At 38.1% G+C, this 14,527-nt stretch overlaps 1 protein-coding gene across 7 annotated transcripts in view; it reads right to left on the bottom strand.

Annotated features, from left to right (window-relative positions):
• Positions 1-333: 333 nt before the first annotated feature.
• LOC101332255 (receptor-interacting serine/threonine-protein kinase 2) overlaps positions 334-14,527 on the bottom strand; it is a 38,315-nt gene continuing 24,121 nt past the window's right edge. For 4 of the 7 annotated variants that reach the window (XM_073794574.1, XM_073794572.1, XM_033843168.2 and 1 more), the window contains 5 exons: positions 12,650-12,733; positions 11,444-11,537; positions 9,674-9,829; positions 8,493-8,869; positions 6,166-8,065 (listed from right to left, as the gene is read on the bottom strand). In XM_073794574.1, coding sequence (XP_073650675.1) covers positions 8,532-8,869; positions 9,674-9,829; positions 11,444-11,537; positions 12,650-12,733 — 672 coding nt within the window. In that variant the 3' untranslated portion in view covers positions 6,166-8,065; positions 8,493-8,531. Of the gene's footprint in view, positions 8,066-8,492; positions 8,870-9,673; positions 9,830-11,443; positions 11,538-12,649; positions 12,734-14,527 lie in introns of all 7 variants that reach the window. The other 3 variants (XM_033843167.2, XM_073794573.1, XR_012327253.1) reach the window with 2 other exon arrangements.

The raw sequence follows: 14,527 nt of genomic DNA, 5'->3' as shown, positions 1-14,527 counted from the left end.
GAAAAAAGCATCCCTGATAATATTATGTGGCAATTACAATGAATGAATTAAGCTTATATGTGATCTGGAAGGCTGCACATTATGTACTATTAAGCGCAAAAATCAGGTTGCAGTATGATGTGTTATAAGGATGATAATATTAAGAAAAGATCCATCCCCAAATGGGCATATATTTATTTTTTTTAACCTTAATTTTTTTAAATTGAAGTATAGTTGACTTACAATGTTGTGTTCATTTCTGCTGTACAGCAAAGTGACTCAGTCATACATATATATATACATATATTCTCTTTTTTAAATATTCTTTTCCATTATGGTTTATCATAGGATATGTTTTTTTCTTTTTAACATCTTTATTGGAGTATAATTGTTTTACAATGGTGTGTTAGTTTCTGCTGTATAACAAAGTGAATCATCTATATATACAGTTATCCGGATTTCTCCTCCCACTTGCGTCTCCTTCCCACTCTCCCTATCCCACCCCTCTAGGTGGACACAAAGCACCGAGCTGATCTCCCTCTGCCATGTGGCTGCTTCTCACTACCTATTTATTATACATTTGTGAGTATATATAAGTCCATGCCACTTTCTCACTTTGTCCCAGCTTACCCTTCACCCTCCTGTGTTCTCAAGTCCATTCTCTACATCTGTCTCTTTATTCCTGTCTTCCCCTAGGTTTTTTAGAACCCCCCCTTTTTTTTGGATTTTATATATATGTGTTAGCATACGGTATTTGTTTTTCACTTTCTGATTTACTTCACTCTGTATGACAGTCTCTAGGTCCACCCACCACACTGCAAATAACTCAATTTCGTTTCTTTTTATGGCTGAGTAATATTCCATTGTATATATGTGCCGCATCTTCTTTATCCATTCAACTGTTGATGGACACTTAGATTGCTTCCATGTCCTGGCTATTGTATATAGTGATGCAATAAACATTGTGGTACATGACTCTTTTTGAATTATGGTTTTCTCAGTGCTTAGAACCAGTAGTGGGATTGCTGGGTCATATGGTAGTTCTATTTTTAGTTTTTAAAGGAACCTCCATACTATTGTCCATCGTGGCTGTATGAATATACATTTCCACCAACAGTGCAAGAGGGTTCCCATTTCTCCACACCCTCTCCAGCAGTTACGGTTTGTAGATTTTTTGATGATGGCCATTCTGATTGGTGTGAGGTGATACCTCATTATAGTTTTGATTTGCATGTCTCTAATGATTAGTGATGTTGAGCATCCTTTCATGTGTTTGTTGGCAATCTGTATATCTTCTTTGGAGAAATGTCTATTTAGGTCTTCTGACTATTTTTGGATTGGGTTGTTTGTTTTTTTGATATTGAGCTGCATGAGCTGCGTGTATATTTTGGAGATTAACCCTTTGTCGGTTGCTTCATTTGCAAATATTTTTTCCCATTCTAAGGGTTGCCTTTTTGTCTTGTTTATGGTTTTATTTGCTGTGCTAAACCTTTCAAGTTTCATTAGGTTCCGTTTATTTTTGTTTTTATTTCCATTACTCTAGGACGTGGGTCAAAAAGGATCTTGCTGTGATTTATGTCATAGCGTGTTCTGCCTATGTTTTCCTCTAAGAGTTTTTTAGTGTCTGGCCTTACATTTACATCTTTATTCCATTTTGAGTTTATATTTATGTATGGTGTTAGGAAGTGTTCTAATTTCATTCTTTTACATGTAGTTGTTCAGTTTTCCCAGCACCACTTACTGAAGAAGCTGTCTTTTCTCCATTATATATTCTTGCCTCCTTAATCAAAGATAAGGTGACCATATGTGTGTGGGTTTATCTCTGGGCTTTCTATCCTGTTCCATTGATCTATCTTTCTGTTTTTGTGCCAGTACCATATTGTCTTGATTACTGTAGCTTTGTAATATAGTCTGAAGTCAGGGAGTCTGATTCCTCCAGCTCCATTTTTCTTTCTCAAGATTGCTTTGGCTGTTCGGGGTCTTTAGTGTTTCCATACAAATTGTGAATTCTTTTGTTCTGTTTCTGTGAAAAATGCCATTGGTAGTTTGATAGGGATTGCACTGAATTGGTAGATTGCTTTGGGTAGTAGAGTCATTTTCACCATGTTGGTTCCTCCAATCCAAGAACATGGTATATCTCTGCATCTGTCTGTATCTTTAATTTCTTTCATCAGTGTATTATAGTTTTCTGCATGCAGGTCTTTTGTCTCCCTAGGTAGGTTTATTCCTAGGTATTTTGTTGTTGTTGTTGTTGCAATGGTAAAAGGGAGTGTTTCATTAATTCCTCTTTGAGATTTTTCATCATTAGTGAATAGGAATGCAAGAGATTTCTGTGCATTAATTTTGTATCCTGCTACTTTATCAAATTCAGTGATAAGCTCTAGTAGTTTTCTGGTAACATCTTTAGGATTCTCTATGTATAGTATCATGTCATCTGCAAACAGTGACAGCTTTACTTCTTCTTTTCTGATTTGGATTCCTTTTATCTCTTTTTCTTCTCTGATTGCTGTGGCAAAAACTTCCAAAACTATGTGGAATAATAGTGTTGAGAGTGGGCCACTCATTTTGCTCCTGATCTTATAGGAAACGGTTTCAGTTTTTCATCAGTGAGAACGATGCTGGCTGTGGGTTTGTCATATATGGCCTTTATTACATTAAGGTGGATTCCCTCTATGCATACATTCTGGAGGGTTTTTATCATAAATGGGTGTCAACTTTTGTTGAAAGCTTTTTCTGCATCGATTGATATCATCATATTGTTTTTATCCTTCAGTTTGTTAACTGTAATGCTGTATGACACAGATTGATTTGCATATATTGAAGATTCCTTGCTTTTCTGGGATAAACCCCACTTGATCATGGTTTATGATTCCTGTAATGTGCTGTTGGATTCTGTTTGCTAGTATTAGGTTAAGGATTTTTGCATCTATGTTCATCAGTTATATTGGCCTGTAGTTTTCTTCTGATGTGACATGTTTGTCTGGTTTTGGTATCAGGCTGATGCTGGCCTTGTAGAATGAGTTTGGGACTGTTCCTCCCTCTGCTATATTTTGGAAGAGACACGTGAAAAGGATACGTGCTAGCTCTTCTGTAAATCTTTGATAGAATTTGCCTGTGAATCCATCTGGTCCTGGGCTTTTGTATGTTGGAAGATTTTTAATCACAGTCTCAATTTTAGTGCTTGTGATTGCTCTGTTTATATTTTCTATTTCTTCCTGGCTTAGTCTCAGAAGGTTGTGCTTTTCTAAGAATTTGTCCATTTCTTCCAGGCTGCCCATTTTATTGGCAGGTAGTTGCCTGTAGTAATCTCTCACGATTATTTGTATTTCTGCAGTGTCTGTTGTCACTTCTCCTTTTTCATTTCTAATTCTATTGATTTGAGTCTTCTCCCTTTTTTTCTTGATGAGTCTGGCTAATGATTTATCAATTTTGTTTTTCTTCTCAAAGAACCAGCTTTTAGTTTTCATGGTCTCTGCTATCGCTTCCTTCATTTCCTATTCATTTATTTATTTATTGGGTTCTTCTTTCTCTACTTGCTTTAGGTGTAAGGTTAGGTTATTTTAGATTTTTCATGTTTCTTGAGGTAGGATTGTATTGCTATAAACTCCCTTTTTAGAACTGCTTTGGCTGCATCCCATAGATTTTGGGTCACCATGTGTTCATTATCATTTGTTTCTAGGTACTTTTTGATTTCCTCTTGGATTTCTTCAGTGACCTCTTGGTTATTTAGTAGTATATTGTTTTGCCTCCATGTGTTTGTATTTTTTTTTTTTTTTTTTTTTTGTGGTACGTGGGCCTCTCACTGCTGTGGCCTCTCCCGTTGCAGAGCACAGGCTCCGGACGTACAGGCCCAGTGGCCATGGATCACTGGCACAGCCGCTCCGTGGCACGTGGGATCCTCCCAGACTGGGGCACGAACCCGCGTCCCCTGAATCGGGAAGCGGACTCCCAACCACTGCGCCACCAGGGAAGCCCATTTGTATTTTTTACAGATTTTCTCCTGTAGTTGATATCTAGTCTCATAGCATTGTGGTCGGAAAAGATACTTGATATGAGTTCAATTTTCTTATATTTACCAAGGCTTGATTTGTGACCTAAGATATGATCTATCCTGGAGAATGTTGCATGAGCACTTGAGAAGAAAGTGTATTCTGTTGTTTATGGATAGAATGTCCTATAAAAGTCAATTAAGTCCATCTTGCTTAATGTATCATTTAAAGCTTGTGTTTCCTTATTTATTTTCATTTTGGATGATCTATTGGTGAAAGTGGGGTGTTAAAGTCCCCTACTCTGATTGTGTTACTTTCGATTTCCCCTTTTATGGTTAGCATTTGCCTTATGTATTGAGGTGCTCCTATGTTGGATGCATAAATATTCACAATTGTTATATCTTCTTCTTGGGTTGATCCCTTTTTCATCATGTAGGGTCCTTCTTTGTCTCTTGTGATACTCTATTTTGAAGTCTATTTTGTCTGATGTGAGAATTGCTACTCCAGCTTTCTTTTATTTCCATTTGCATGGAATACCTTTTTCCACCTCCTCACGTTCACTCTGTATATGTCCCTAGGTCTGAAGTGAGTCTCTTGTAGATAGCCTATATACGGGTCTTCTTTTTGTATACATTCAGCCAGTCTATGTCTTTTGGTGGGACCATTTAATTCATTTATATTTAAGGTAGTTATTGATATGTATGTTCCTATAACCATTTTCTTATTGTCTTGGGTTTGTTATTGTAGCTCTTTTCCTTCTCTTGTGTTTACTGCCTAGAAAAGTTCCTTTAGCATTTGTTGTAAAGCTGGTTCGGTGGTGCTGAATTCTCTTAGCTTTTGCTTCTCTGTAAAGGTGTTAATATCTCTGTTTTATCTGAATGAGATCCTTGCTGGGTAGAGTAATCTTGGTTGTAGGTTTTTCCCTTTCATCACTTTAATTATGTCCTGCCACTCCCTTCTAGCTTGCAGAGATTCTGCTGAAAGATAAGCTGTTAACCTTATGGGGATTCTCTTGCATGTTATTTGTTGGTTTTCCCTTGCTGCTTTTAATATTTGTCCTTTGTATTTAATTTTTGATAGTTTGATTTTTATGTGTCTTGGAGTGTTTCTCCTTGGATTTATCCTGTATGGGACTCACTGTGCATTCTGGACTTAAGATTGACTATTTTCTTTCCCACATTAGGGAAGTTTTCAACTATAATCTCTTCAAATAATTTCTAAATCCCTTTTTTTAATCTCTTTTTCTTCTTCTGGGATCCCTATAATTCAAATGTTAGTGCATCTAATGTTGTCCCAGAGGGCTCTGAGACTGTCCTCAATTCTTTTTATTCTTTTTTCTTTATTCTGCTCTGCAGTAGTTATTTCCACTATTTTGTCTTCCAGGTCACTTATCTGTTCTTCTGCCTCAGTTATTCTGCTATTGATTCCTTCTAGAGAATTGTTAATTTTATTTATTTTTGTTCATCAGTGTTTGTCTGCTCTTTAGTTCTTCTAGGTCCTTGTTAAATGTTTCTTGTATTTTCTCCATTCTATTTCCAAGATTTTGGATCACCTTTACTATCATCACTCTGAATTCTTTTTACAGTAGGCTGCCTGTTTCCTCTTCAGTTGTTTGGTGTGGTGCGTTTTTACCTTGCTCCTTCTTCTGTTTATTTCTCTGTCTTCTTATTTTGCTTAACTTACTGTGTTTGGGGTCTCCTTTTCACAGACTGCAGGTTCATAGTTCTCGTTGCTTCTGTTTCTTCTCCCAGAAGCTAAGGTTGGTTCAGTGGGTTGTGTAGGCTTCCTGCTGGAGGGGACTAGTGCCTGTGTTCTGGTGGATGAGACTGGATCTTTGGTGAGCAGGACTGCATCCAGAGGTGTGTTTTGGGGTGTCTGTGAACTATGATTTTAGGCAGTCTCTCTACTTATGGGTGGGCTTGTGTTCTTGTCTTGCTGGTTGTTTGGAATAGGGTGTGCACCACTGTAGCTTGCTGGTTGTTGAGTGGAGCTGGGTCTTAGCATTGCGATGGAGATCTCTGTGAGAGCTTTTGCCATTTGATATGACGTGGGGCTGGGAGGCCTCTGGTGGGCCAATGTCCTGAACTCAGCTCTCCCATCTCAGAGGCTCAGGCCTGACACCTGGGCAGAGACCAAGACCCTGTCAGCCACTTGACTCAGAAGAAAAGGGAGAATAAAAAATAAATAAATAAAATAATTAGAAAAAATTAAAAAAATTTTTTTAATAAAAAAGTAATAAAATAAGGAAGAACCAAGCCAAAAGACAAATCCACCAATGATAAAAGCTCTAAAAACTATTCAAAAAAAACTAAAACAAAAAAAAAAACCCCAAAAATGGACAGACAGAACCCTAGGACAAATGGTAAAAGTAAAGGTATACAGACAAAAATCACACAAAGAAGCATACACATACACACTCACAAAAAGAGAAAAACAAAAAATATATATATATATCAAAAGGAAGAGAGCAACCAAATCAATAAACAAATCTACCAATGATAATAAGCTCTAACTACTAACCTAAAATAAACATAAAACCAGAAACAAATTAGATGCAGAAAGCAAACACCACCTCTACAGTTGCTCCCAAAGTCCTCCGTCTCAATTTTGGGATGATTTGTTGTCTGTTGAGGTATTCCACAGATGCAGGGTACATCAAGTTGATTATGGAGATTTAATTCACTGCTCCTGAGGCTGCTGGGACAGATTTCCCTTTCTCTTCTTTGCACAGCTCCTGAGGTTCAGCTTTGGATTTGGCCCCACCTCTGCGTGTAGGTCACCTGAGGGCGTCTGTTCCCCGCCCAGACAGGGAGGGGTTAAAGGAGCAGCTGATTAGGGGTCTGTGGCTCACTCAGGCCAGGAGGGAGGGATGGGTACGGAAAGCAGGGCAAGCCTGACTGGCAGAGGTTGGTGTGATGTTGCAACAGCCTGAGGTGCACCGTGTGTTCTCCCGGGGAATTTGTCCCTGGATCATGGGACCCTGTCAGTGGCAGGCTGCATAGGCTCCAGGAGGGGAGGTGTGGATAGTGACCTGTGCTGGCACACAGGCTTCTTGGTGGCTGCAGCAGCAACCTTAGTGTCTCATGCCTGCCTTTGGTGTCCGCACTGGTAGCCGTGGCTCGCGCCTGTCTCTGGAGCTCGTTTAGACAATGCTCTGAATCCTCTCTCCTTGCGCACCCTGAAACAATGGTCTCTTGCCTCTTAGGCAGGTCCAGACTTTTTCCCGGACTCCCTCCCAGATAGTTGTGGATCACTAGCCCCCTTCAGGCTGTGCTCACACAAGCAACCCCAGTCCTCTCCCTGGGATCTAACCTCCGAAGGCTGAGCCTCAGCTCCCAGCCCCCACCCGCCCTGGCAGGTGAGCAGACAAGCCTCTCTGGCTGGTGAGTGCTGGTAGGCACTGATCCTCTGTGTGGGAATATCTCCACTTTGCCCTCTACACTCCCGCTGCTGTGCTCTCTTCCATGGCCCTGAAGCTTCCCCACTGCCCACCCCCCATCTCCACCAGTGAAGGAGCTTCCTAGTGTGTGGAAACGTTTCCTCCTTCTCAGCTCCCTCCCGGAGGGGAAGGTCCTGTCCCTATTCTTTTGTCTCTGTTTTTCCTTTTTCCCTACCCAGGTACGTGGGGAGTTTCTTGCCTTTTGGGAAGTCTGAGGTCTTCCACCAGTGTTCAGTAGGTGTTCCGCAGGAGTTGTTCCACACGTAGATGTATTTTTTTTTTCTTTTTTTTTGCGGTACACGGGGCTCTCACTGTTGTGGCCTCTCCCGTTGCAGAGCACAGGCTCCGGACGCGCAGGCTCAGCGGCCATGGCTCACGGGCCCAGCCACTCCGCGGCATGTGAGATCTTCCCAGACCGGGGCACGAACCCGTGTCCCCTGCATCGGCAGGCAGACTCTCAACCACTGCGCCACCAGGGAAGTCCTGTAGATGTATTTTTGATGTATTTGTGGGGAGGAAGGTGATCTCCATGTCTTACTCCTCCGCCATCTTGAAAGTCCCCCCCAGGCATATACTTTAAGTATGAGCAGGAAGAAAGGGATAGAACGATACACATCATGCTGTTAACTTTGGTTGTTACCTTGATTGTTACTTGAGGCTAGGAATAGAAGTAGAAACACATGTTGAAGGATTAATTTTTTCTTTATACACTTTGTATTGCTTATCTTTGAAACAATTTTCTAAACAACTCAATAAATAACATTTAAAAGTTTCTTTGATTTAAGTCTTCAGAAAGTCAAGCATCTTAAACAATAAATAATCCACAAAGAAAGTATATGTGAAAATGGGACACTGTTTTGTACAATAAAAATATAATTATTACATTGAAAAAATAGTTTCAATTAACCAAAGAGACAAAAAGAATTGAACTATGCAGCAAAAATCAAACTTTCTACTGTATTAATTTAAAAAATAATGTCATGGAAGGAGACTAATATTTATCTGAAGAAGAAACTTCATTAAACTTTCTAATATTCATATGAATCTCATAAAAACATTATCAAGGCAAAAGAAATATAAAATACCCTTTTATGCATTGACTTTTCTTCTTGAAAAAGAGTTACTTATAGGTTTTTATTGTGGAATAAATTTAAAGATGAAGATTGAGAAACCACAAGTATTTCTGGGTAAGGTTGAAGACCCATTTGCTTGTTATCTTTCAATTTTTGTACTATAACTTTGGCAAATTCTTCTCCTTGGATGTCACTAGTATCCAATAATTGTCTGACTTTTGAGGTCCTTGTAGGTTTGGTACTAATGAGTTCATAGTCCTCCTTCATGATCAAATCCCTGGACAGGAGGGCATCTAGAGATTGGTTAAGGCAGGCTTCAGTCATTTGGTTCACAATATCTTCCCTTTTACTCTGGATCCACTGTTGGGTTATACCAGGCTGAAATTGCTCTGTAGAAAAGCAAGGGATGACAAGTAAGAAGGTGGGGACAGATATATAGCTATGAGTAAAATTAGATGAAAAACAAAATAATAAGGCATAAAACCTAATTTTGCTGTGATTGTTCTCATATGGAACACCAGTATTTTGAGGGATGCTATTTATTTTCAGGAAACATTCAGATATTTGGGTTATCTCTTCCCTTTCCCTCCAAGAAAAAGCACTGCATTTTTTTTTTTTTTTTTTTTTTTTTGCGGTACGCAGGCCTCTCACTGTTGTGGCCTCTCCCATTGCAGAGCACAGGCTCCGGACACGCAGGCTCAGTGGCCATGGCTCATGGGCCCAGCCGCTCTGCGGCATGTGGGATCTTCCCGGACCGGGGCACAAACCTGTGTCCCCTGCATTGGCAGGTGGACTCTCAACCACTGCGCCACCAGGGAAGCCCAAAGCACTGCATTTTTATACACTATAATTCATGGGGGCAAATGTCACTTTTTCTCAGATTTTTTTAAAAAACATAAAGAATACCTGCATATTTGATAAATAAACAAAAATATATTTACCTTTAGTAACATATTGTCACACCTCCTCTTAGCAATCCCTCCCTAGATAGATGTTCATGGAATACTATTTTGGCCTATTATTACATATCAACACTCATGTCTTTGGGGATTGGAAGTGCTTTCCTACTTATGGTATGTATATAGCATACTGAAGAAATAGAGACAAATAAAACATCATATAGCAAATCTACTGAACATATGGTTGTGAGATAAATGGCATCATTTACAAAGTGTCTCATAGTACATATTTACCTGAATTTCCCTCCGCTGAGAGTGGATTTATTATTGCTAAGGAGCATGAAGCAGCCCTGTGATCACAGAATGTTGCTCTTTGAGCCACAGAAATGTTACTGTCACAACTGTGATTTACTGGACATTGACGCATCACAGAAAAGTCTTGAGTTTTTCCTATAAAACACAACATCTGCATTAGGGGTAGAATATTCCTTAGCTATTTCTATTAGCTAAAATATGAACATCCGGGTCATAGAGAGGGTAGTATTCAGTGGCTCTTAATTTTTCACTGCATAAGCTGGTTCATAAACCTAATTCCACAAGTAAATATTTTTTAGATAAAAAAGGTTAATGCTTAATGTTTTTACCATATTTCCGTCTGTCCTATGTAAATTATAAATCATAGAATTTTACTTCTTCATGTGGTACCATATTTTTTCCTTCTGTGTCATCTTCCTCCTTCTGCACTTCAAATGTGTCCTCTAAATTACATATGATGTGTCTTTCTACACTCTCCTTTGGTAAACTTATTCAACCTCAGGGCCTCAATTGTCACCTCCCTTCCCAAATCCATGTAATTAAATTTTCTGTCTTCAGTGAACCCTACATTTTCAACAGCTCAAATTAAAAAAAAAAAAAAAAAAATTAAAAACTTAATTATTCATCTTAACTTTAAAACCTGTTTCACTTCCTATTTCTGTTAATAGCATCAATGTTCTTCCAGCTAAACTTGTTCAGCTTTATCTTTTTTTCTCTCTTCCTTCCTACAAGTGAAAAGTGTGTCCTCTGTAACATCTCTCACACTATTCTCTCCTTCACACTCTGGAGCAGGTATCATAATCTCTCACCTGTAGTACAATAATAGACCAATAGTCTCCTAACTGGTCTCCCCACCTTGAATCTCCTTTTCCCTTCCAAAATATCCTACATATTCCAGCCAGGATAAATATTCCTAAAGCAAAAAATTTTATCATGTCACACCCTTGCTCAAAAATCTGCAGTAATTGTTCCCTACCCAAGCAAAAGAGCCTGAATGGCTTAGCCTAGTATTAGAATTCATCATGATATGAGCCTGAATGGCTTAGCCTAGTATTAGAATTCATCATGATATGACTCCACCCTCCTGATCTTTCATTCACCCTCTTCACCAGCTAAACCCAACTACTCACTGTTCTCTGTTTTCTTGCTTCTTTGCCTCTATGCTGTTCCTTTTGCCTGGAATGCCCATCCTTTATAACTATAGGTCCAACCTTCAGCCAGAAATAATTTCTTCATGATGATAACATGGTGTAGTAGTGACATGAAAATACTTATCAAAAAGACCTGGTTTCGAATCTTGGATTTGCCAGCTACTAACTATGTGATCCAGAAGTCTTGATCTTAAGAATCTGTAAAATGAGGAATATCTCCCTCACAAGGTTGTTGTGACAGTGCTTTGTAAAAAATGTTACTCTTCCACTATACTACCATAGTTCTACATCCCTATATCTTTTATAATACATTGCTCTTTGTCTAATATTATGGTGACTTAGAAACATTTCTCCTCTTTCTTACAAGAGATTTTTAAAAATATCTTTCTGTAGTGTCTAACATAATGCTTTTAATACTTAAATATATTTGTTTAACATCCCACTACTATTTTCACATCTTTAGACTGTCACTTTTAAAAAACGAGTTATAAATGCAAATGAAAGACATGTTCCATACAAACCATGACTGCTTGCAAGAATATGATCTTGAAAGAAAATTGAAAACTTGCAAGTAATACTGACTGAAAAATTTACGTACTAGATAAAAAATCATTGTCTTGAGGAGCTGAAAGGGTCCTTGAGGTTCCAGGAGAAACACTAGTTTTATGGAGCTGAGTGGATCCACACGATTCCTAAAATAAATAGAAGATAAATGATTTAGGTTAAAGAAAAATCATTTTAAAAGTTATACAGCTTTAATTTCTAAACAGTTCCTGCTTTTGGCTTATTATAAATAAAGAATCAAAACTAATACAAATTACACTTTACAAAATTAAACACATATGTGAAGTAACAAAACTGTGAACTTGATTTCTTTATCAGGTCAATTGGATGGGTAGGGCAATAGTTAAATATATTAGAAATCATTATTTTTTCAATATTTTGTACATAATCTCAGAGACTCTGTCCAGCTCATGAGAAATTTGAGATCTGCAGCTCTGATTACCTACTGATTTAGAGCACATGCCTATTCTCAATGCCTCAGGTTCCTTCAACATGGAGAAGTGGGAATCCATGGAAAAAGTAATATAGAAGTTGGATCTAATCCTAGCTCTGTCATGGAATTACTACCTAAGCTTCGACAAGGCATTTAAATAATTTGGCTCTCAGGTTCTTTTTCTGTGTATTTATCTAAAAATGAGCCTGTATGGGCTCAAAGATCCAATGATGAGATAGTGAATATAAAGGTGATTCAAAGACTACATACTGTGTTTTAAGATTCATTTTGAAGGTATTATTACTTTTCTGAATCTGTAAAGAGAACATATCTTATATATTCTTAAAAGAAATCATTAATATGAAATAATTCTGAATGAATGCTACTAAAGAAATCCTTCTTTTTGGATAGCCACACAAATGGCATTTTCTTTTTATTAATCATTGTAAGAGGTTAAGAACAAGGCAGGTATTATAGCTCTTTTACATTTGAATAAGAAGGTATAATAAGAAATACAGTGGCAGAACTGTACCAATGATTTGTCTATGTACTACCCTGGAACACCATCCATTACATAAAACAAGGACAGGGACAGAAGTCAATGCCCAAGAGAGAAAGGACTGTGATTTGATGAGATGAACAATGAACTAAGAATCAGAAGAGCTGGATTTCAAATTGGAGATTCCCATTCTAAAATCCTAAAACCTCCCTGGACTTTAGCTTCCCATCTATAAAAGAGTGAGAGAGACTAAATGATTGCTCATATTCTTCTCACATTTTGAGTTTAATCAACGTAATTATTTTTACCTCCTGTGGACCATAATTTACAGGTATGTTCAGAGATAACTCCATTTTCTTCTTGTCACATAAGTGAGCGGTACTTGAAGCATTCTGTAATAAGAATGAACATATGTACTTGAATTAGAGATAATTAGAAAATTATATGAGTAAAATACAATCTACTTAACATATTTTATATGTTTATCTTTATATGTTTATACAAAATCAATAGAAAATCTCAATCAGTTGAGAATATAATATCTAACTTAAAGTAGAGATAGTGTAGAATAGGGGAAATAACTTTAGAGACACAGGCTTTGAATCCTGCCTCATATTAACTGGTTACCTTGAGCAAATTCATCCTTTAAAATGGAATAATATCTACATGCAGGATCATTCTAGAGATTGAGATAATGAATATAAAGTATCTGGTTCAAACTAGGTACTTAATGTATTTCAATTTGTATGTGTATCTATCTATCCATAATTATTAAGCATTTACTATAATTTAGGCACCATGATTCTAAGTACTATTATTATTTTCATTTTATAGATAAGAAATGGAGGGCTGGACTAGGTAAAGGAGGCAGAGTGCCCTAATGGAACGATGGGGGCCAATGAGATCTGGTTTAGATCCCAGGATACCTGTTTGACTTTGGGCATGAGACTTAAACTTAGTTTACTTATCTGTAAACTGGAGATAAGAATACCTATTTTGCAGGATTACTGTAAGAAGGATTAGAAGTAATATATGCAGAGTCCCTAAGATTACTTTGTAAGCATTCAATAAATGGTAGCTATTAAACAGATGATTTATTTAAACACTATGCCTTTGTACTAAAATTGTTTAGTGATTCACTCCTGTCTCTTTTTCTTTTTCTTTTTTTTTTTTTTTTTTTGCAGTACGCAGGCCTCTCACTATTGTGGCCTCTCCCGTTGCAGAGCACAGACTCCGGACGCGCAGGCTCAGCGGCCATGGCTCACAGGCCTAGCCGGACCGGGGCACAAACTCGTGTCTCCTGCACCGGCAGGCGGACTCTCAACCACTGTGCCACCAGGGAAGCCCTCACTCCTGTCTCTTTAAGCCAGACTTGGATTAGCTGCCATCACTATTGAGTGATTTAAAAACAAAACCATTGGTCTGCTTTTCTTCCCCAAACCAACATAACGTCAAATGCTCTACAGAACTTTAGAAATTGGTGGGATCCACACCCAGCCCTTCATTATTCATACTTAACAACTGTCTGCTCCATAACATGTCTAAGAAGTTTTAGGAGAAAGAAAACTGCTATTCATCTATGTATATAATCTATAGGGCATAGTACTTTACACACAGCAGTCCAGTGAACATTTGTTAAATACATTTTTATATGAACCTTTAAAATTCATCTTTGGATCCATTTCTGTTACGTAAATTTCTTCTGTTCTTTTAAATTTATTAAAATATTTATTGTTATACAGTATCATTAATTACTAACATCACTTTTCATAACCGATCAGTTAATGATAATTCAAATTATTTATGAATTGGGGCTTCCCTGGTGGCGCAGTGGTTGAGAGTCCACCTGCCGATGCAGGGGACACGGGTTCGTGCCCCAATCCGGGAGGATCCCACGTGCTGCGGAGCGGCTGGGCCCGTGAGCCATGGCCGCTGAGCCTGCGTATCCGGAGCCTGTGCTCCGAAACGGGAGAGGCCACAACAGTGAGAGGCCCGCGTACCGCAAAAAAAAAAAAAAACAAAAAATATTTATGCACTAGTGAGTCAGTCCCTAGAAAGAAGTAAAATGACATATCAAAGAAAAACTTTTTTTGATTCAGTTTTTACTGCTCAAGACATAAGAGATACTATCTGTGAAAACATGAATTATAGGAGCCAGTTCAAAGAACTGAAAAAAACGTAGGAAA

Source organism: Tursiops truncatus, chromosome 17 (assembly GCF_011762595.2).
Source record: "Tursiops truncatus isolate mTurTru1 chromosome 17, mTurTru1.mat.Y, whole genome shotgun sequence".
NCBI classification, from domain to species: domain Eukaryota; kingdom Metazoa; phylum Chordata; class Mammalia; order Artiodactyla; family Delphinidae; genus Tursiops; species Tursiops truncatus.
Note: the sequence above shows the minus strand (reverse complement) of the source record. Positions and strands in the feature narration are given on the sequence as shown.